Source organism: Notolepis coatsorum (genome assembly GCF_963971535.1).
Source record: "Notolepis coatsorum genome assembly, chromosome: 1".
In the NCBI taxonomy this organism is placed as follows: Eukaryota; Metazoa; Chordata; class Actinopteri; order Aulopiformes; family Paralepididae; genus Notolepis; species Notolepis coatsorum.
In genome coordinates, this window is record NC_140165.1 from 10595839 (window position 1) to 10619729 (window position 23891).

Sequence of the window (23891 nt, forward strand, 5' to 3'; positions counted from 1 at the left end):
GTAAACCCTGCACTAGACCCTGATTTTTGAGGATACTGTAGCTTAGTGTAAACTGTTATTGGCTGTATCGGCAACAAATGTTACCTTATTGAGAGGTATGTTTTCATTCATTTTATTTATTTATTTATTCAATTTAATAGAATTGATTTCTAAAGCATTCTTCACTTGCAGGTCACATAGTCCAAAAGAAGAGGGCAGCCTTACACTCAGACAATGTAAACAAGCTGAGGAATAGATGTCATGCATACAGTAGACCCTGTAGTAGACCCTGCACTAGATCCTGCAGTAGACCCTGCAGTAGACCCTGATTTGAGGATACTGTAGCTTAGTGTAAACTGTTAGCTGTATCAGCAACAAATGTTACCTTATTGAGAGGTATGTTTTCATTTTATTTATTTTATTTATTTAATAAAATTGATTTCTAAAGCATTCTTCTTGGTGTATTTAATTGATCAGTCACCTGCTACAATAATGTAATGTCCTTGAATTTTAAATATTTATATGAATATGAAATATAAATATGCGATTAAAATGCGATTAATTAGATTAATTAATTACAAAACCTGTAATTAATTAGATTAAAAATTTTAATCGCCTGACAGCACTAATTATTAAGCCTAAAGCTAAAGGGGTCAGTGGTCTTGTTTAACTTAAATTAATGTAATGGATAGCTACTGAGGACGCGACCCTGGTCAGACGCCTCTGGTTTTAGCTCCGCAACGATGTACACACTTTTAGCTATTATGTTTGTTTTTTCTACTTTTTTATTTAAAGCAACACTGGCGGGTACGTCATACGACCGTCAGACACTTATGGACCTGAACCCCGGGCTCAAAGAGGAGTTTGGAGACACTTTTGACCTAGAATGGCCAGCAGAAATCAGACGGGAGAATGGCGGCAAGGAAAAGAACAAAGGCTACGGCAGGAGGAGACACAGAGGGAGACGTGGAGGTATCAGACTGAGACTAAAAAGAGCTGCTTACCGCCCAGCAATTCCATCCATCTTTCTGGCGAATGCCCGTTCGTTGGAGGGTAGGATGGATGACCTGAGGGCGAGGGTCCGGTTCCAACGGGAGATGAGAGACATCAACATCATGTGTCTCACGGAGACATGGCTCACGTCGGCGACTCCGGACAAAAGCGTATCTCCCTCGGAAAGACCATCGGCGGCGGAGTCTGCCTCCTCACGAACAATTCCTGGGTTAATCCCGAGGGGGTGCAGGTTCTCTCAAACTCGTGTTCTCCGGACATGGAACATCTTTCTATCCTGTGTCGTCCGTTCCACCTCCCGAGGGAGTTCACCGCGGTCGTCATGACCGCCGTATATATACCCCCACACGCGAATACGGGCAAAGCGCTGGGAGAACTACACGACTATCTCAACAGACACCAGATCAAACATCCAGACGCAGCGATGGTAGTGGCCGGCGATTTCAACCAGGCCAACCTGAAGAAAGTGATGCCGTCCTTTTTTCAGCACATCGCTTGCTCCACCAGAGGGAAAAACACACTCGACCACTGTTATTCCCCGTTCAGAGCCGGCTACAAGGCAGTAGCCGCTCCGCCATTAACGGGGTCCACAAGCTCGAGCGACCACGACTCCATCTTGCTATTTCCGGCATATCAACAGAGATCACGTGACGCCGTCGTGTCACGTGAGACAAAGACGTGGACCGACGAATCAGAGGCCACGCTCCAGGACGTGTTTACAGACACGGATTGGGATATGTTCAAAGGAAGCGCCAGTGACGTCAGCGAGCTCGCAGACACAGTGGTGAGCTACATTACAACAATAGCCGATGGTATTGTCCCCAGAAAAACGGTGCAGATTTTCCCAAACCAGAAACCGTGGGTGGATAGCACTATTAGAGCAGCTCTGAACTCTCGTACCACCGCCTACAACCTGGGTAGAGAGTCAGGGAACATGGAGGAGTATAAGGCTTCAGTCTATACTCTACGCAAGGCTGTCAAACTTGCTAAGAGGACATATGCTGACAAACTGGAGACACAAATGGCACAAAACGACACAAGAGGATTATGGCAGGGACTGAAGACAATAACTGACTATAAAGTCAGCGCCCCCTCAATGGGGAGCGACGACGCCTCCCTCGCGGACAAGCTCAACATCTTCTACGCTCGGTTTGGTGTAGACAGTGGCGCTGCCGGCTCTCCGGCTAGTGACGTCACTGGCGCGCCGGCTGTTGTGGAGGGGGGGGGGCAACCGCGGGGGGGCGGGGACGCTCTCTCGTTGTCGGAACACAGTGTGAGAAGAGCATTTATGCAGGTGAACACCGGGAAGGCTGCTGGCCCAGATGGCATAACAGGACGCATACTCAAGTCCTGTGCCAACCAGCTGGCCCCAGTGTTCACCGCCATATTTAATCAATCCCTGGCGGAGTCAGTGGTCCCTGCCTGCTTCAAGATGTCTACCATCATCCCTGTACCGAAGAAACCCTCCCCAACATGTCCAAATGACTACAGACCGGTGGCACTCACCTCTGTGGTCATGAAATGTTTCGAGAGGCTGGTCAAGGACCACATTTGTGCCTCCCTCCCCAGTGATATGGACCCTATGCAATTTGCATACAGGACAAACGGGTCCACAGACGACGCGGTCTCCCAGGTACTGCACAGCACCCTCTCGCACCTTGACCGTCAGAAGGGGGGCTATGTGAGACTGTTGTTCATTGACTACAGCTCAGCGTTCAACACCATAGTCCCCACCAGACTGGTGGACAAGCTGATCGAGCTAGGTCTGAGCTCCGCCCTGAGCGCCTGGGTACTGGACTTTCTGAGCGAAAGACCCCAGGCGGTCAGGGTGGGGGGTCAGACCTCCAACACCATCACCCTGAGCATCGGGTCCCCCCAGGGCTGTGTTCTGAGCCCCCTGCTGTACTCACTCTACACACACGACTGTGTGGCCAAGTTCAGCTCCAACTCCATAGTGAAGTTCGCAGACGACACGTGGTGGTGGGGCTGATCTCGGACAACGACGAGAAGGCCTACCGGGAGGAGGTTGAGGTACTGGAACAGGACAACAGCCTGCTCCTGAACATTGGTAAAACCAAGGAGCTGATCGTGGATTATAGGAGAGGACAGCAGGAGACGCACACACCACTGATGATTAACGGGGCTACCGTGGACAGGGTGAGCAGCTTTAAGTACCTGGGGGTCCACATCTCAGAGGACCTGACATGGTCAACACACATAGACACAGTAGTAAAGAAGGCGAAACAGCGCCTCTACCACCTGAGACAGTTAAGGAAGTTCAGAGTATCGGGGAAGATACTCCAGTCCTTCTACTCAGGAGCTGTAGAGAGCATCCTGACCGGAAACATCACTGCCTGGTATGGAAACAGCACGGCACAGGACAAGAAGGCCCTACAGAGAGTGGTGCGCTCAGCCGAGCGTACCACGGGTATTGCACTACCCCCCCTGCAGGTTCTATACAACAAGAGGTGCAAATCCAGAGCCTGCAGGATAATGAAAGACCCTCACCACCCCAATAACAGCCTGTTTCAGCTGCTGAGGTCAGGCAGACGCCTGCGAACCCCAGCTACTAGGACAGAGCGGCTTAGGCTCAGCTTCTTCCCCCAGGCCATCAGAGCCATGAACAATGAACATTGAGTGCTCAGAACATTGAACTATCCACACACAAGCACACATGAACACACACACGACACGCACACTGTGCACGCTCACACACGAGCAGTCACTTAACACTTTAACATGAGCGGGCACACACTCATGTCGCACACACACACACTTATGGCCAAAGGAAAGGACACTTTAAATTAGAATAACAGGAACAGTGTATTGCACTACCAAAGCTAACTAGCATGTCCCATATGCTCTGTAAATAACTATGTACAGATACCGAGATGTCACTCCATGTTACCTGTTACCTGTTTACTGCACAATGTTGTTTTTTCATTTTGATTCTATTATATGTACCACTGTATTGCACATCGTTGCGGGCAAGAAGACCACCCGCATTTCATTGTATACCTGTATGCCGTGACAATTAGAACTCTTGACTTGACTTGAATGGAGGAAAAGGAAGTATGTTTGATTTTAAATAAAGTTCAGTATATAAATATAATAATTTGTCATAATACTGTAAATACTGGAGTATTTCCTTAGTTGCTGTCTCCCTCTGCCCCAGATCTACCTCCAACTTCCTATCAATCATGAAAGAAGAGGCTCAGGACTCAATTACATCCTGTTTTAGATTTTGTATAAAGATTAAAAATAAAAACATCTGTAATTACAGAAGAAAACAGAGAGTGGGCAAATACTTTTTCATGCCACTGTAAATACCTTTTCTGTCTCCCTCTGTTCCAGATCCACCCAGTGACCTACTGATGATTAAAATAGAGGAGGTTCAGGACACGCTAGACCCACCCACGGATATGTCCACTGGGCTGAAGGAGGAGCCCACAGACCAGGAGACCAGTATGTTACTTTTCTTTTCCTTGTCTTTCTTTTCTCTTGTTGTCCATCCTCTGTTGCAGCATCGTTATGTCTCTGTGTCCACAGCTTTCCCTCCTCTTTCTTTCCATGAAGCCTCAATCTATTTGTTTTACCATAACAAAGTGTGGTATTTTCAAATGCTCATTCTTGTTCTATGGAGAGGACATTGAAAATCAAATTACTCAAAGTACACAGTAAAAGTAGTTCATATTATTTTTGCAAGTAGTCTTAAGAAGTATTAAGTACAAACATGGCAGTGTCATAAACTACTTATGGAAGAAATGTTTTTTATCCAACATCAAATGCTCCTTCTCTGGAGGGAATTTTGCCATTCTCAAAAAGTACACAGTAAAAGTAGTTCATAGTATTTGTGCAACAAGTTTATGAAGCAATAAGTCCTAACATTATTCTCATAAATTACCCTGTTTCTCAATCGCAAATAATAGAAATGAACCACATGCCATCCTTTACTTTGAAATCCTCACCGGAAGTGTTCCTCTGTGGGATTTCCTGTAGCTTTAGTGGTCGAATATATAATACTGCACACACGAAACGTCCTATTGATTCGATGTTCAATAATACTGCACACACGAAACGTCCTATTGATTCGATGTTCAATAATACTGCACATACGAAACGTCCTATTGATTCGATGTTCAATAATACTGCACACACGAAGCGTCCTATTGATTCGATGTTCAATAATACTGCACACATGAAACGTCCTATTGATTCGATGTTCATTCAGTTCATTACCGGGAATAATTCAAGTATTTATGTAAGATCAACTTGTGAGACTGTATTTGAAAGTCACTTCGGTAATTACAACAGCTTCCCAGGTTTGTTTTATTGCATTACCGTAAACCTGTAACTAATCGCGCACTCGAAATTACAGGGGCGGCTGGTTTGACCACGCAAAAGTGAAAGACGGCTGGCTTGACCACAGTAGTCAAGTCAAGTCAGTAGTAGACGAGGAGCGAAGATAAGAGACCTGTGTGTTGGAGCTACAGAGCTAACGAAATAAATATACTCCCAACAAATGCAGAGGTCTTGCCCCTCCAGTACACCCTCCTCTATATTATGGCCAGTCCTGTCTCACTACCAGACATCTTACACTACCCTTCAGTGTAATGCAGCGCACGTTGGGCTAATGCTTGGTACGGTATAATTAGGTATTTAGCTAACATTAGTTGTAATATTAGATGGCTGGCTAACATCAATGTTTTGTAGCCAGGGGAGCAGCAAGCTAATGCCAAAAGCGGATGTTTTCTGACTGACTCTGCTTACACTTCAGGGTCACGTTAGATCAGGTCAGGAGGATACTAAAATGACGTAAAATTAGACAAATACACTGCCAACAAAGCAAAGATGAAGATGCCTATTAGTCAATACAGGGCTCCAGACTAACTTTTTACATATTAGTCAATAAAATACTGAAAACAAAACATGCAGACAGACAAGCAGCTCTAATGAGGCAGCGCTAGAAAGCAGTAGTTTGTTACAAAGATGTGAGGAGGAGCATACAAATGTATTCTAGGAATCCCTAGAAAGGGAAGAGGAGAGACGGCAAACTGAAATGACCAGAATGTAGAAACATATCAGGAAAGTAAAGATGAAAATGCCCCCCCCCCCCCCCCCCACCTACAGAATCAAAACAAGCATGTGGAAAAGACGAGCAAAAGACAGAAAGAGAGCAGAGAAACTTTGAAAACTTTGTTTACAGACTGTATGAAATTACATTACTACATTTGTAGTGTACAATTGCTATAACCATACAGCCTAACCTAAATGAACATTTTCATCTGCTTTAAATTATGATTTTATCTGTATGGACTTTACAGAGCTGTGTCCACTGAAGATGTCCCAGGGAAAGAATGACCTCAGTGACGACCCCAACGAACATGTCAGAGCTGTTTCACCGGCTGCAGACAAGAAAGATGACCACATAGCCGGTCCTAGCCAACACCATATGCTCCCTGAGGTAGTATTATGCTTCAGTTGACATTCAGTTAGGGTTGGGCTATATGAACAAAATCTCATATCATTATCACCAGATCTTTCTTAGGTTTGACTAGTAGAGAAACAAAATCTCATATCACCATATCTTTCTTAGGTTTGACTAGTAGAGGAACAAAATCTCATATCACCATATCTTTCTTATGTTTGACTAGTAGAGGAACACAATCTCATATCACCAGATCTTTCTTAGGTTTGACTAGTGGATGAACAAAATATCACATCACCATATGTTACTTAGGCTTGACTAGTGGATGCAGGACTTCTTGGCCATTTTGGCGACAGAGCTGCATCTGACTTGATCATTAATTCGTTATCCACACAAAAAAGGATCATGGTAGTTTGATGGTATTTTCAGTTTTACTATGTTACTGGTCAGGGTAAAAGTCATGTATCGCCCTGGTACCACTTTTGTACTTAATGCTACCATGGCATGGTGGCATCCAATTTGAATCATTATACAGATGGTAATATCATGGTATTTCCACCATTCTTTGGTCACTATACCATGATCACTTTTTATAAATGTTGGAAAGGGCTTCGAAACACTTTCGATTCAGGGGGGAAGAAGTTGCAATATGGTTGCATTTTTCATTTGGTTCGGTTAGCTTTTACACTGCACTTTGTCAACCAAACCTTCTAAACAAAGCCATTTGATCATGCAGGGCAGCCTTTTATTGGACATAATCCCATACCTGCCAACTTTATGCTGTGAAAAAGGGGATTCAAACTTCAAACTGACAGGATGAGCAGGAATGATTAAACATAATGTATGAAGGGGATACAATGGTTCATCAATATAATCTGGCAACATTAGAGTTTTCTGATCTTTTCCTGCCTTTGGTCCTTGTTTGGTCCACACCAGGGCCCTCATTTATCAATGGTGCGTACGCACAGATATGTGCGTAACCCGTGCGTACGATTATTTTTTTTATTTTTTTTTATTGATCTTTTTCTCCCATTTTCCTCCGATTTTCTCCCATCCCAATGTTAGTCGTTATGCCAATTCCCAGTCCCCTTCCTGGTCGCTGCGCACTTACCCCCCACAGTCGGTCTGGGAGAGTGGAGGCTATCACGTGCTTCCTCCGACACACGTCCAGCCAATCAACCGCTTCTTTTCACCTGGCAGCGCGGATTCTCATTGAGAGGGCGTAGCGTGTGGAAGGATCACACTATCCCACTCAAGTCCTATCCGCGCTTAGCAGGCGCCCCGACCGAACTGTAGGAGTCGCTGTTTACAACGACCCGGACCCACCCCGCCAGCTTCTCCCACCCTCTAATACTGCCAATTGTATTAGTGTGAACGGCCAGCCAAGCTGGTGACAACCCCGGAGCTGTGAGCTGGATTCTAACAGGCGAATCCTAGCGTCTCCGGGGTTGGTGACGAACGCAATCTCCGCTACGCCACCTAACCGCACGTACGATCATTTCTAAGCAAAGTGTGGGACTTGAACGTGTGCTTGACTTTGTGCGTATATATCTACGCACAGCTCAGAGCATGCATACCTGGCGCCCAGCGGTAGAATATGAAGACTACAACGCGGAAATAAGCTTCCGTGCATTAGTTTCAACACTGGCGTGTTCTGTATGACCCGTAATTCATTATAGTTAATTGTAAAATAGCGACGGTAGTGTAACATGGCAGTGAGATTCATTGTTCTTGTACTCTCGTATTATTGTTATAGTATAGGCTATTGTCAAGAAGGAAGTACATTATTTTCAATTGTGGCTTTAATTCGTATAGCCGAGAAGCAGTCTCCTATCAGCTTCATTAATCCCGACCCATCTCAGCCACAGCATAACTGAGACCGGCTATGGAAACAAATCATAAATAGACTACTGTAAATAAAATAGCATATAACATTATAAAGGATAGGCTATAGCAGGGGTTCCGTTTCTTCCCCCGAGCCCCACGATTCCTTGGAGACATATAGGAATATGATATAGGCTATACATGGGTCCGTCAGCGAGGAGATTTGGCCATTTGAGAATAGGCTATTATGGCCAAACGAGGGCATATAGCCTATAAATATTATTAAATGTTTTCATAAGCGTAAAGATACAAGGACAACAGTTATATTAACGATCAAGTTAGTTTACGGTATGCATGCTTCACGGGGCTCCGTGTGACATGTCTGTGCCATGCTGCGTTATGTGCAAATTACTGTTGCATAATGTAGGCTATGCATATATAATTTATATAGGCTATACCTAATACCGACATCAAAATAGATTGTATGCCTCTACAAATCATATTAAACCATGCAGGTAGAAAATTGATGGAAAATCCGTCGCGATTTGGAATCAAATTGAAGGAGAACTTTAATCCCTGGGTAATCGAACTTTAAAAGAACGAAACGAAAAAGGGCATTCATATTCCAGCATGGTTATTATTAATGACACCAACGCCAAACAGTGGTTAATGGTCTTTATTAGTGTTTGCGCTGCCCAGGCAGCAATGGTCTTTAAGTTAATAGATATCATATCCGACATCACCGTGTACACGTCTGTCAGCGTATTTCTCCTACGCGTTCGCTCGGTTTAGTCCACTTTTCCACATTTCATGGGGGTGTTTCATTACCGTATATGGGCGGTTCTATATGCAAATACTTAAAATCGTGCACAAGCGCGGAGCGTAGGGCTGGGCGATATGGCCAAAAACGTTATTGCGATAAAATTATTTTCATATCACTCGATATCGATAATTATCGTCGATATACATGAAATAATCATTTCTGTCAAGTTTAATTAACTCCTTATGCCCGGCGGGCTATTAATAGATAGACTCACTTTTTTTGCTGCGGTAGAACGAAGACGCCACTACGAGACGAGTTGGAGAGCCGTCGAGCTTTGTGGTCCCGGCTTGAATTCTCCATGAATGTGTCCATATAAATCCATTTAGTTAGATCCAACTGTACTGTCTGAATGTTTCTTGTGATTATGGGTGATTTCCGACCGCCAAAACAACTGAATGTTTCGTCTCGAGTTGATGTCGTCATCAGTCCGCGCACCTTCTTCTAACGCAGTAACCGCCCAGGGTCCAGTGCATAGATTATTATATTCCACCAGGGGGCAACATACCGCCACTGGATCATTATGCATTATAAGAATGGAACTAACACAGTTAGCCAGAGCAAGCGGTGTATCCCACGACAATGTACTAACTATCACCCTAAAATACTCCGTTCCGCCCCAATACATTGCAACGACGTCCACCGCATACCCCACACTACTCTAACCGTTACCCCCAGAATTCACGCCACACACCCACTCCGCACGTAAACTATAAAATAGCGGCGTGCAAGCTAATGATCCTAGCCAGCCTTGTTTCCTACCCAGAGGTGCACCGCGGGTCTCCTTCACTGGAATTTTCATGCATTTCCTAACTAAAGTTGCTAAACTAATCTCCTCGGAAATCGAAACCAAAACAGTAGCACATCTGGAGCTGTGGTGCGTAAGCGCGTCATCACGTAACGTAGCTCTATTCCTGATTGGTTGTTAGTACGTGTGCTGATATACAAGCTTGGAAAATCGATATATCGAAACTTTGCGACCACGTTTCATGTTTATTTCGAGGAAATAATTTATCGCGATAATTATCGTTATCGTTTTATCGCCCAGCCCTAGCGGAGCATAGAACAAATGGTATTTATCAACACGGAGTGTGCGTAGAACCTGTGTACGCATGTTTGATAAATCCCGATTTTTCTGTGTGTACACACATTCTAAATTCCGTGCGTAGGAATGGAAATAGAACACTTTCTACACGGGGAACAAAATAAGCCCCCGCCAAACGCCAATGGCGTGTAGATTTCCTCTTTGGCTGGTAAATTACAGAGGCTACTCCGCCACTCTGGTGTGTAAAATAATTGGGAGCCATATGAGCATATTAGAGTATTATATCAGGGCTATACAGTGCAAGCATTTCATTCATTTAAAAATTTATTTGTGCGAACCAGAAAAATCATTTAGGAGCACAGTGTGCAAGTAAATTGTCTTGCGTAGTGTGTGTGTCAACAACTGCGCAATTGTCATTTCATAATAGAGACGGAGCAGCGTGGATCAGCTCTGTAACAACTCAGCTCGAGTCTGCTTCTACCAACTGTGCGAGCAGCGGTTCCAACATGCTTTGCATCCTCGCCAGTCCTGTGCTGTATACCCACGTCCCGCTAAAAAAACAATAATTACTGTAATGTTATCTGCTAACTGAGTACTCTAACAAAGCTAACCTGCTAACGCTATAAACTACTGCTAACTCTAATCACTGGGGACACTCACTCAGAGGCATAGTGAGGGAAGGAGGGGCTGAGAATCTCTGTCTCTCCGTCTATCTGTGTGTGTGTGTCTCGCTCTCTCTCCCTCTCTCTACATCTCTCCTGAACCTATTTAATTCAAAAGGAAGATATTGATGGACAGTAGCTATTAGGGGTGGGAATCACCAGTTTCATCACGATACGATATCGATTCTTTGGACAACGATACGATATTTGCCGATATCACAAAGTCTCTCACGATACAATACGATACGATTAGATTCAGGTGCCTGCGATCGATATGAGATGATATCATATGCCCATTTAACACAATCAGTAACATTTAGATCAACAAAAAAAAGGTAATGAAAATATCATTTGACATTTGTATTTTTGAGCTCTTCCAGACATTTAAAGGAAAATCAATCTATTGTTTTTAATACAAATAGACCTCCTGTTCACTGTAAAGTGCCACGTTTTTATATATTGAGCTTTAAACTTTAAGCTACATTTTTTGGAACTCAAAACTCACAACCTCCCTCTCCCAAACCGTTCCTACAACAATTTGTTGATGTTGCATGATCATGTATAGGCCTACATTTATTATGTATTATATTGTTTATGTTTAAATAACATTTAAACATCAAACTCCTCTGACCTCATCTGGTCTTTCCAAAGACGCGCGCACACACACACACACACAGAAAGGGAGAATGCTATGCTGTAACATCTACACACACGGAGCTACTGCTGTTGTTCTTGGGCGGATATGAGACTCGCCACAGGATTTTCAAAATAAGAGTATCGATATGAATCGATCTTATTACATCGCATCGATCCGATTCGATTGTTGATAATTACATCGATGTATCGATCTGGATCGATGTATCGTCCCACCCCTAGTAGCTATAGTATATAGCTCAGTAGCTGTAACAGAATAATTGTATTAATTACTATTGATGAACTATTATTCAATAGCCTTTAAATTATAATTAATTAAATAATTGTATAAATAAATTTCCATGTTCTGTCATCTAATAATATATTCCATTACCTTTCCTATCTGTATCAAAGTCAAAATGTTGGTATTGTGACAACAGTACAACATACAAAAGCAGCTTGACAACCGATATCCTTTGCGTCTAGTAGGCATGGGCCAATGTGTGATTTTGGTGGTATGTGCTATTGCACAGATGTTGACCCTTAGTATGCACACGCACGCACAGTATAATATGCATGTAATAAATAGTTTGTTAATCAACTCTGTTACTTGAAACATTTTCACTGAGCTCCTAAATTTCTTTGTGTGCTCCTAATTTTTATTTTATTTAGGAGCACATGTGCTCCCTGGGAAAAAGGTTAGCGTAGAGCCCTGTATATAGTAATAATAATAACACATGGAGATATACTAAAAAGCTATTTCAAATTTTTGGCTGGTAAAAAATCTGCTTGGCTGGTCATTTTTTTAATCTACCAGCCACCTTGGCTGGTAAACCAAATAGTAAATTTTGTTCCCTGTTTCTACGCATTGTTGATAAATGAGGGCCCAGAATTCGAATGAGCTTTCACACCACCCAAAACCAACCGCATTAGGAAACGAACCAGGGTTAAATGAAAGCAGTCCAAAGAGTTTAGGTGTGAAAGTGACCTTAGAGGAGTTCAGGAATTTTGGGTAGACTCTTTGCTAATTTTGACATTATTATGGGTATTGAGCTTTCCAATACCAGTTACAATGTGATATGCAGTGATGGGAATAACGGCGTTACTTTTTTCACTAACGATTAATCTAACCGATTACTCTTCCAATCTTAACGCCGCTACTGCCAAAAATGCGGCGCGTTACTTTAATTGAAGCTGTTTTTTTTCATCAGACCAACTAGGGCTGGGCGATATGGCCTTTAAAGGATATCGCGATATTCTTTTGCTATATCACGATACACGATATATATCGTGATATTTTGACATTTCCTCTAAAGCACTTAAAAATGCTTGATTTAACCCTTTGATGCATACAGATGCTTTAAAAAATAATTAAATTAAAAGTTTCAAAAAAATGTACTAAGAGTAGTCTACTGACACACTAATACTAAATTTTTTTTAATTAAAAATGAAATAATCTACTGTAAGACCATTTATATAAAAACTCTTGGGTACCTAAGACTTTTGCACAGTACTGTGTTTTCTATCCACTTTAGCTAAAACACACACACTTTATACACTACTGTGAGACAATACTAATCACACACAAAGGGATAATGGCTTATAGCAGACTTAATGATTTTATAATATTTCAGATAATGAAATTAAATGTTTATTATCAACTATCCAGTTAGTATTTATATTGTAACGTGTGGCCACTTTAAATCATTGAACGTAGAGAGAGAGAGAGAGGTTCCTGCTCGCCGCGGGGCTGTATAACAGAATATAGGGAGGGCTGGAAATCTATAGTGCTCCCACTGTCCTGTGGAGGGCGGTAACACGCCTAGTCCGCCGGAAATGTACAAGAAGAAGAAGAAGAAGAGAGAGAGAGAGCGTGTTTGAGCATTCTAATGTGCCGTAGCTAACCACACCAGGATTGCATTTTGTCAACACAGTTGGAACCTGGAAGCGATATAAAGAAACGAATTGCCAATTAAAGTGAAGTTATCTTTGGACCTCTGCTGTCAAGCCTCATCAATATACCCCCCCCCCATTTCCTCACTAATGGAACTGGTATTTATTGGGGAGTCATGTTAGTTAGATAGTTTAGCGTCAGCTAAATGGCTAATGTTAGCCAGTTGGTCAATTCAATTCAATTGCATGTCATTGAAGGTCTGAGCTGGTATGTGTCTAATGAAATGACAATTGCTCGTCATTGAAGGTCCACGCTGGCCTGTGTATATAATGAAATGAGAAGAAAACGCTGCACTGAAGCAAGTCGGTCCGTGTTGATCGTTTGTTTTTAGCCGGGTCGGCTAACTGACGGCTAATACTCGATGTTCACGATATAGTAATTTACTCTTACGTAGAACAAGCCACGATACATCGAGTATACTCGATATATCGCCCAGCCCTAAGACCAACTGTTCTTCATTGGTTAGTGGGCAGTGCACGAGACAAGCGCATAAATGCTGACGATTGCCTGAGGTTTAGTAACATTTTATGGTAAAATATTATACAACGAGAGACGGGTATGGCGAGCCCAAATAATCCAAAATGTAATGCAACAGAGGAATAGTCCGCCTATACCTTTTACACTATAGTAATATAAAATCACGGGAGACTTGATGGGTGATCAACAACTAAACAGGTTTTCCTTTATTTCTCTCGTCCACAAATACTAAGTTTGACCCAGTGAACGATTGTCTTCCAGATGTATTGATTAGGGATGGGTTAGAATATTAGAATTTTCGAATAGTCGTGCCAGTCTCCACATTTGATTTTCATGTTCGAGTTGAAGAAATATTTTTTATATATTAAAAAAATATATATAATATTTTTTTAAGTGAAGCAAACCATTCTTATTTAATTCATTTTTATATTTAGAGGCAGCCTAATTTTCATAGCCTAATTGATCTAAAAGATGCACATGCTACTGTTTCTGTTTGTTTATTAACACATTGACTGCCATTCACGTAGACCTACGTTTCTGTGGCCCGACCGTTGAGTGCCAGAAATGTAGATCTACGTTTCTGTTTAGTTATTTCTAGGCCTGCCGCGATAAGCAATAAATCGATTAATTGCTGCGATAATTAAAATGAATGCAATGATTTTGACGGGCGCGATTAATTGCTATTTGCGCGTTTGTTTTAATGAGGCGGAACCAGTGCCGCTTGTCAGTCACTGTCCGTGTTGGGAGGCGGGCCGCTGACGTTACTAGAGTACAGCACGGGAGCTCCGTGGGGCAACGCCACAGCTTAACTACATTTCTCAATTTGTTGCTCCTTTTAACCAAGTAGCATTATTTGTAGTGTAACGTTAGCTATTTTTAGACCCAAGTAGTTACTCGCTACTGCCCGGAGAAACTGGACTGCTAAATAAAGATGAAAGATAGAGCGTTGATTCTCATTCCATGCTAACAACATTAGCTAAATAACTAACAAACGAAATACAACGTATAGCATAGCTACAAGTACAACACAGAATAATGTTAATACAATTACATGCATCATTGTTTACAATGAACGGGTGGGGCTAGTCAAAGGACTGGACACGGGGACAAGTTAAACATGAATTAATTTATTATAACACTCCGGTAGTTTCGAGTCGTGCTGCAGTGCTTACGCACCACAGCTATTCTATTATATACTGCTTTGACGCTTCCTCCTCATCGTTGATTGCCTGTAGTAGCTGCATCTAACGTTAGTAGCTAACGTTAAAACTAACCTAAAGTTAGTTGTTCACCAACAATCTCAACATTTGTTATTAGCTCAAAAACAACCGGACGAGACAAGTTGTCGGCTCATATGTTCTGCTTAGGATAATCACAACAATACTTCCGGTCCGGTCGGTGGGCTTCAAAATAAAAGTCTAAAACCGGAAAAGACGGAGCGGTGGGCTTCAAAATAAAAGTTTTGGGAAATAAATTTCTCAAAAAAAATTCTCTAACCGGTCGCAATAATATCGCTTATCGCGATATTTTCGGGGGCAATTAATCGCCCAGCAAAATGTGTTATCGTGGCAGGCCTAGTTATTTCTATTATTCGCTATTGCCATTCATAATCCATCGAGGCACCTTGTGCATGCTATCCTGAATGTGTCTGAGATTGCAGAAGGCCAATACCGCCACCTAACTCATTGTGGCCGCTATTGCACTCCATTTGAAACGATGTGGTTTGTTTTCTCTGCCGAGCTGTGGCGTGGGGCAGAGAAAACACTCCGGCAAGACAAGTGGTCACCACGGTTGCCTCGACTAGGGTCCCCGCCCGCCCGTTCATGTGCAATGCTGGATAACGTCGGACAAACGATCGCAATGAATATTTGGAATGGCAATCAGATAATTGGATTATTCTTTTTGCAGTACATCAGAGACAAGGTAAGGACTATATTGTAGTGGGTGCTATGGACATAATTCACCATTAGATTGTTTTGATGTATTGATGGGGCACTGTCACTTTAATGAGGTTGGTTTTGGGGGTTGGGCTTAGAGAAGACGCGCTGGTGGAATGTCATTCATAAAATGTTTTGGTGACGAGGAGCTGTCAGAGTTTAGCACGGCATAGATCTGACAGCTGTCACTTGTGCTAAGAAGATAATAAATGACACACTACTTAGGTGTTGTCGCAAGATAGAAATTGTGCGTCTCTCCTTTCCGACGATTTCTACAGTGGTGACCCTGTTATACGTTTTGAAGACGCTTCCGCGGCAACATGTCTACGAACGCAGTTTCACTGAAATTACCTGAGTTCTGGGAGTCGTCAGCCTCGGCATGGTTTGCGCAAACGGAGGCACAGTTCGAGCTGCGTGAGATTACCTCGGATACCACAAGATATTATTATGTGGTGTCAGTAGAGCTGCCGCGGTATTGATGTTTTCCTTACCGCACACATTTGCAAAATATTTCCTACCGCCGCGGTTATTACACACACACAAAAAAAAAAGTTTGAATGCATTTTTTTTGTAGTCTACTCTTTATAGCATATAGCCTGCCTCTAGTCTAAATGTCTATCTTTAGAGGATGACTTTGCAGCATGAATATTGTTTGGGATTCGGCAAGCACGCATTCGTTATTGAAAGTGAAACACGGATTCGAAGTCTCCCCTCGGTGTCGCGAGCAGGGGTGGTAGCGGCGCGCCCACCGGTTACCCCCCCGATCCTTTCTTCTTCTTCTTATTATAACGTTACTACTTATGATTACAAAGGCATTCGATTTGTGGCATTAACGTTAGTATAGTTACACGTTCGTATTTACCGGACCATAGCAAGGCAAGCGTTACTCAATTAATATCTAAGTTCCTTTCTTTGCTCAGAGCGTGCCGAGTTGTACCCATTCTGCGGTCTGTTAATAAAGTTTTCAATCAGACAAGTGTATAGAACGAAGGGCTTTTATTATAACATTTCGTTGCAGTAAAATCATTATGCCTCGTTCCCTGAGGAGCGACGGCGTCGGTAATCCACTCCGGTCTCCGGTGGGAGCTAACGTACTATTAGCCGTGTTGTGATGGCTGAGATTCAGGAAGTAAAAGCACTGCAAGATGCTCCAAGCATGTGACGCGTATCTCTTCTGACCAATCAGTGGTCTGCAGTGTTTCATGTGACTTTTCTGGTACCCAATAGGGTCGCTTGGAATCTCGACAGAGAAGTAGGGTATATCTGCAGAGCCGCAAGCCCAACGAGAGCGTAATAATAATAATAATATAATAAAAAACAGCGGTGATGCCGGTATTCAGCCCAACGCTGCGGTGGGCATGATGTAACAGCGATACCGCGGTAATACCGATACCGCGGCAGCTCTAGGTGTCAGCCCTGGGAAGTTCGACAGCCAGCAGAGTGGTGAGCCTCCTAAAGAACCCTCCGACTCGGGATAAATATCTCACGATCAAGTCTCATCTGTTAAAGACATTCTAACTTTCCGATACCGAGCGGGCCAGCCGGTTGTTTTCTTTGCAAGGGCTCGGTGATAGCAAGCCATCGGAGCTCATGGATAGGATGCTGGATTTATTGGGAGAGCACAAGCCTGATTTCCTTTTCATACAACTTTTCCTGCGTCAGCTGCCTTCTCCGGTTCGGGCCGCTCTGGCCAACACCACTATAGACGATTGCCGCGCGCTGGCCGAGGAGGCTGATACGTTTTTTTTTGGCTGGTCAACAGCACTGTGCAGCGGCAGTTTTCCCAACCCAAGCCTTTGTTTCACCGCCGGGAGACTGGAACTTCACCGCCGCAGCGACAGCCCCTCGCCAGCAGCGTGACGCGAACGCGGGGCTGTGTTATTATCATGCACGGTTTGGACCTAAAGCCAAGCAGTGCCGACCGCCGTGCAGCTTCAGTGGGCCGGGAAATGCCCGGGCCGGCGCTCGTTAGTGGCCATGAGCGTCGGTCAGGCTGGCAGGCTACTGTTTGTCCAGGACACCATCTCCGGGCGGCGTTTCATGTGCGACACGGGCGCGCAGAGGAGCGTCTTGCCGGCTTCTAGAGTGGACATCCTATCCGGCGGACACAGACCCCCCATGGAGGCCGCCAACGGCACCCCCATCCGCTCATACGGCACCAGGTATGTCGAAATGTGTTTTAGTGGCCAACGGTTTGGCTGGGACTTTATTACAGCTAATGTAGCCGTCCCTCTTCTAGGCGCTGATTTTTTGTGTGATTATGGACTGTTAGTGGATGTTAAAAATTGCCGCTTAATTGATGCCATTACGTTCTGCTCTTATGCTGGTGCGCTTGGGGGTGCAGACTCCATCAGACTCTCTAGCATGCTCTCCGCCGCAGATGAGTTTCAACACCTTCTCGCCGAGTTCCCGGGCCTCACGCGGCCCACGTTCTCATCATCTACAGCCAAGCATGGAGTGGAACATCATATCGCCACGACCGGCCCTCCAGTCTATGCCCGGGCTCGGCGCCTCGACCCGGTCAAGCTCAGCATTGCCAAGGCAGAGTTCGAGAACATGGAACGCCTCGGCATTGTCCGTCGCTCCGACAGCCCATGGGCCTCCCCCCTCCACATTGTCCCCAAGCCGGGAGGCGGGTGGCGCCCGTGTGGGGATTACCGCCGGCTCAACGATGCTACGACGCCGGACCGGTACCCAGTCCCGCACATTCAGGACTTTTCTGCCCGCCTTTCAGGGAAATTAATGTTTTCCAAGGTGGACCTTGTGCGTGGGTATTATCAGGTGCCCGTCCAACCGCTGGATGTCCCCAAAACAGCAGTCATAACTCCATTTGGACTATTTGAGTTTCTGCGCATGCCATTCGGCCTCAAAAACGCTGCACAGACGTTCCAGCGCCTTATGGACTCTGTGCTACGAGACTTGGATTTTATTTTTGTATACTTGGATGACTTATCCTCATAGCCAGCGCCTCTAAGGCTGAGCATATGTCCCACCTCAGGATGCTTTTTGAGCGGCTAAATGAGCATGGACTGATAATCAACCCGGCCAAATGCCAGTTTGGGCGGTCGACCATTGACTAACTGGGGCACAGAGTCACTAAAGAGGGAGCGGTCCCTCTTCCCATGAAGGTGGAAGCGGTGATGAATTTTCCCCGGCCGCCCACGGTTAGGTCACTGCAGGAGTTTCTCGGAATGATCAACTTTTATCACCGCTTTATTCCCCAGGCGGCTCGGATTATGCGGCCGTTGTATGAGGCCCTTAGGGGTAAAGCGCCAAAACATGCGGTCGACTGGTCTGCAGAGAGAGACAAAGCTTTTCTGGATGCCAAGGCTGCCCTAGCCAACACCACCATGCTGGCACATCCTTCCTTTAAGGCCCCAATTTCCATCACCACCGACGCCTCAGATTTTGCCGTGGGCGCAGTGTTTGAACAGTGGGTAGGCGGGGCTTGCCAGCCGCTCGCTTTTTTCAGCCGCCAGTTAAGCCCCAGCGAGCGGAGGTATAGCACCTTCGATCGGGAGCTCCTCGGCCTCTACCTTGCCATCCGCCATTTTCGTTTCCTGCTGGAGGCCCGCCAGTTCACGGCCTTCGTGGATCACAAGCCGCTGACATTCGCCATGGCCAAGGTGTCTGAGCCATGGTCCGCCCGACAGCTCTCATATGTCTCAGAGTTCACTACTGACATTCAACATGTGGCAGGTAAAGCAAACCTTGTCGCAGACTGCCTCTCCCGGGCTGTAGTGGGCGCCATCCACTTGGGGCTGGATTACACCGGTATGGCGGCGGACCAGGCTACCGACCCTGAAGTGCAAGATTTCAGGTCAGCCACCTCAAGCCTGCGGTTAGAGGATGTGGTTTTTGACAGCGCTGGCACCACACTCCTGTGTGATGTCTCTATGGGACAGGCCCGCCCCATCGTTCCCACAGGATGGAGGCGGCGTGTTTATGACGCTGTTCACAGCCTCTCCCACCCGGGAAAGAAACCTACGCAGAGGCTAGTGTCCGCCAAGTTTGTCTGGCCTGGGCTTAGAAAAGATGTAAGAGACTGGGCTGACTCCTGTTTGGAGTGCCAGCGCGCTAAAGTGTACCGTCACACCAAGGCCCCCCTGCAGCACTTCCCTGTACCTGAAAGGAGGTTCGACCACGTGAACGTTGACCTAGTGGGCCCCCTGCCCCCCTCACACGGCTTCAGTTACCTCTTTACTATGGTAGACAGGACTACCCGTTGGCCAGAGGCAGTTCCACTGTCAGGCACGACGTCCGCCGAGGTGGCCAGAGCCTTTATTGGAACCTGGGTCGCCCGGTTTGGCACTCCAGCCGACCTCTCTTCAGACCGGGGCCCACAGTTCACGTCCGAGCTCTGGAACACGGTCGCCAAGAGCCTGGGCGTGAAGCTACACCGGACTACGTCATACCACCCGCAGGCCAATGGGTTATGCGAGCGCTTTCACCGCTCAATGAAAGCAGCACTTCGGGCCAGCCTTACTGACAGCGGCTGGGTCGACCGGCTCCCGTGGGTCATGCTTGGTCTCAGGACGGCCCCCAAGGAAGACCTTCAGACCTCCTCGGCTGAGCTGGTTTACGGTCAGCCTCTGCGGGTGCCAGGGGATTTCATCCCTAACATTACTGCCCCCTGGTGTACAGCCCAGCAGCGGACAGCACTTCTGGAGAAGGCTAAGGTATTCACGCCGGTCCCCACCTCACAGCACGGCCTTCCCCGGTCGCACGTCCCTACAAGTCTGCAGTCAGCGGAATATGTTTTCATCCGTCACGATGCCCACCGGGACCCCTTGAAACCTCCATACGACGGTCCGTTCCGTGTCCAGGAGGCTGGAGACAAGTACTTTGTGGTGGACATGGGCGGGAAGCTGGAACACATTTCCATAGACCGCCTTAAACCGGCTCATGTGGACTTGGGCAAACCTGTTGGACTGGCCCAACCCCCACGGCGGGGACGACCCCCTACCTTGCCCAGTCTTCCGAGTAAGGTCCACGAGACCCCCTCGCCACCTATCCTGTGCCCGAGTGGCTGTAGGGCCCTTAAGGTTTTCCCTACAGCGGTGCCGGCCGCTACAGGGGTCAGGCGGAGCCGTTATGGCAGGGTTCTCCGCCCTCCTGTTCATTGACTTCTTTTGTTATGATGAATTCTGGGGGGACGTATAGTGGGTGCTATGGACATAATTCACCATTAGATTGTTTTGATGTATTGATGGGGCACTGTCACTTTAATGAGGTTGGTTTTGGGGGTTGGGCTTAGAGAAGACGCGCTGGTGGAATGTCATTCATAAAATGTTTTGGTGACGAGGAGCTGTCAGAGTTTAGCACGGCATAGATCTGACAGCTGTCACTTGTGCTAAGAAGATAATAAATGACACACTACTTAGGTGTTGTCGCAAGATAGAAATTGTGCGTCTCTCCTTTCCGACGATTTCTACAATATTACCAATCTTGCGTTGATCCGATATTCTTTTCCCCACGATCGAAGCATGTGTGTGTGTTGTGTCCCGTTGATAGTAATCACAGCACGGAGGTGCGCTCCGCTCCAACCCCCCTTGCATGATGAAAGATAATACCGATAATCTAGCGTTGATTTCAGATTGATTGTTTATCCAAGCGAGGAATGGCAACGTGTTTAGTGAATTCCAATAAAACTTTTTCGCGTCTTTTCCTGGGATTACTCAGAATCACTCAAACTATACTCATATTCACCACGGTATAAAACGGAATTGTGTGGATGAAAAAATTATCTGTTTTTTGCATGTTGACTGGAAGAAACTCACTGACAATCGACAACGTTATTAGATCCATAGCTATAATATTTAATATAGTTTTTAGCACTGAAAACACGGCATTCTCCCCATGAACATAGCACTGATGGCCCACAGTGCCCCCTGCTGACTGGCACTTGATGTGTTAAAAGGGGAAATATTTTGCTATTTCTTTCATTATTTGGGCAATTTTACACTTCCTGTGAGTCTATGGAACACATCTGTAAGTTTTTCCAAAAAAATCATTGTTTTGTCAATCAATCAATCAATCAAATTTATTTATAAAGCACATTTCACATGACGCGTGTCAACCAAAGTGCTGTACAGAGGGTAAATACACAAGATACATATAGACAACAATCACACTCCGTTTTATGGGATTCTAATCAAGTACTTTGGTGGACTACTTTCTGCCCTTCCAGATTCCAAGCTGTTTTTGGCTGGGCTCCGCCCATACTGCAATGCACTTTGAGTGACAGACAGTCACCCACCTGCACTGGTGCAGATAACATTTACATTTACATTTAGTCATTTAGCTGACGCTTTTATCCAAAGCGACTTAGGATAAAAAGGGCACAACTCTATCAGCTGAGTAACAATCAGTGTTGTGCTAGTTACTGAAAAATAGTAACTCAGTTACTTTACTAGTTACTTCATTTCAAAGTAACTTCGTTACTTTACTAGCTACTTACACCCAAAAGTAATGAGTTACTGTGAAAAGTAACTATTTAGTTACTTAAAAAAAATTAAAAAAAAGATTGCTCCCATGCCCCAGATACTCAAAATCGGTTGATCAACTTGACAGTTTCCATTCACATCACTGAACTCTGCTAAGCAATGTGGTCTAGATACAAACACAAATCTGACACAAACAAATGTTGTCCAGAGTCCCGACATAATAAGAAATGCGCCGTGCCTAATTGTATCGCAGCTTATTAGGTTGAAGGAACAGCCTTGATGTCGCCGGAGCGTTTCATTATAACCATCTTGCAACGTTGTTTAAGATATCAATCAAAGCATTGCAACATTAGAATAGTTAGGATATCAATTGTGCATGAAAGGACTATATTTATATTGTTTGATTAGTATTATGAGATTCCGTGGCAGATTCGTACAGTCAAAATCCGTTGATCAACTTGAGTTTCGGTGAACACATTGCACTCACCAAAGTCTGCGGTGGTCGAGATGTAACGTTAGTCCAGCTGACTCCAGCAGCCCCTCAAACATGTTCTTTATCTCGTTTCCATGTTGTATTATATTATCTCTCCAAGTAGTTGCTGTGTGTCGGCTGTGTGTCGGCGGCTAGATTCATAGCGTTGCCGTTTGTTTTGATTTCTAGAGAGCGTCTATTACTTTCCATAGCCGCATTTCTGGCGGACGCTCTCTGATTGGCCACTGACTGACGCTCTCTGACACATGATCAGAGAACGTCAGTCAGTGGCCAATCAGAGAGCGTCCGCCAGAAATGCGGCTACGGAAAGTAATAGACGCTCTCTAGACTATAGTAAACAAAACAAACGCAGGCGAAATCAAACAGGAGTCAGTAGGACGCTCGCTATGAATCTACATAAAAAGAACGCAGTAACGAACTAACAAACCATTTAGTAACGGTAACAGCGTTTCTGAATTTAAAAAGTAATGCGTTAGAGTACTAGTTACGGCAAAAAGTTACTTTGTTACTGTAACGCGTTACTTTGTAACGCGTTAGTCCCAACACTGGTAACAATGTACATCAAAGTGTTGAGTGCTACAGTGTAGGTTAGTTTATTAGGACAAGTGCATGACAGTAAGGTTAGTTAGGGTTATATATTTTTTTCTTTTTTATTTCAGATAATGGCTGGAAGAAGTGCGTCTTTAGTCGGCGGCGAAAGATTGGACGGGTTTTGGCTGTCCTAACTGGGGTGGGTAGTTCATAACACCATTGTGGGGCAAGGACTGAGAAAAGGCAGGTTCTCCTTGATGACCCTCCCGGAGCTCGGATAGGAGTGGGTCTGAGACGGCCAGAAGATTCAGAGCGTAGGGGTCTTGAGGGTGTGTAGTTAGAGACCATTGACCGTAGGTAGGCGGGAGCGGTTCCCTTTGCCGCACGGTATGCCAGTTCGAGGGCCTTGAAGCGGACTCATGCGGCAATGGGGAGCCAGTGCAGGTCCCTAAGAAGTGGGGTGAAATGGGCCGACTTCGGTAGGTTTGAGATCAGGCGGGCCGCTGCGTTCTGAATGAGTTGAAGAGGCTTGGTGGCAGTGGCCGGGTGGCCAGCAAGGAGTGCATTGCAGTAGTCGAGGCGGGAGATGACTGTTGATTGGATGAGGAGTTGGGTGGCTTCTTTTGTCAGGAAGGGGCGGATCCTTCTGAC

At 45.2% G+C, this 23891-nt stretch overlaps 1 protein-coding gene across 2 annotated transcripts in view; it reads left to right on the top strand.

The window, feature by feature from the left end:
* The window catches only part of LOC311235948 (uncharacterized protein), a 77201-nt gene that overhangs the window by 10094 nt on the left and 43216 nt on the right, over window positions 1-23891 (top strand). For both annotated transcript variants that reach the window (XM_084323489.1, XM_084323488.1), the window contains exons 4-5: window positions 4345-4455; window positions 6315-6454. In XM_084323489.1, coding sequence (XP_084179615.1) covers window positions 4345-4455; window positions 6315-6454 — 251 coding nt within the window. The remainder of the gene's footprint in view (window positions 1-4344; window positions 4456-6314; window positions 6455-23891) is intronic.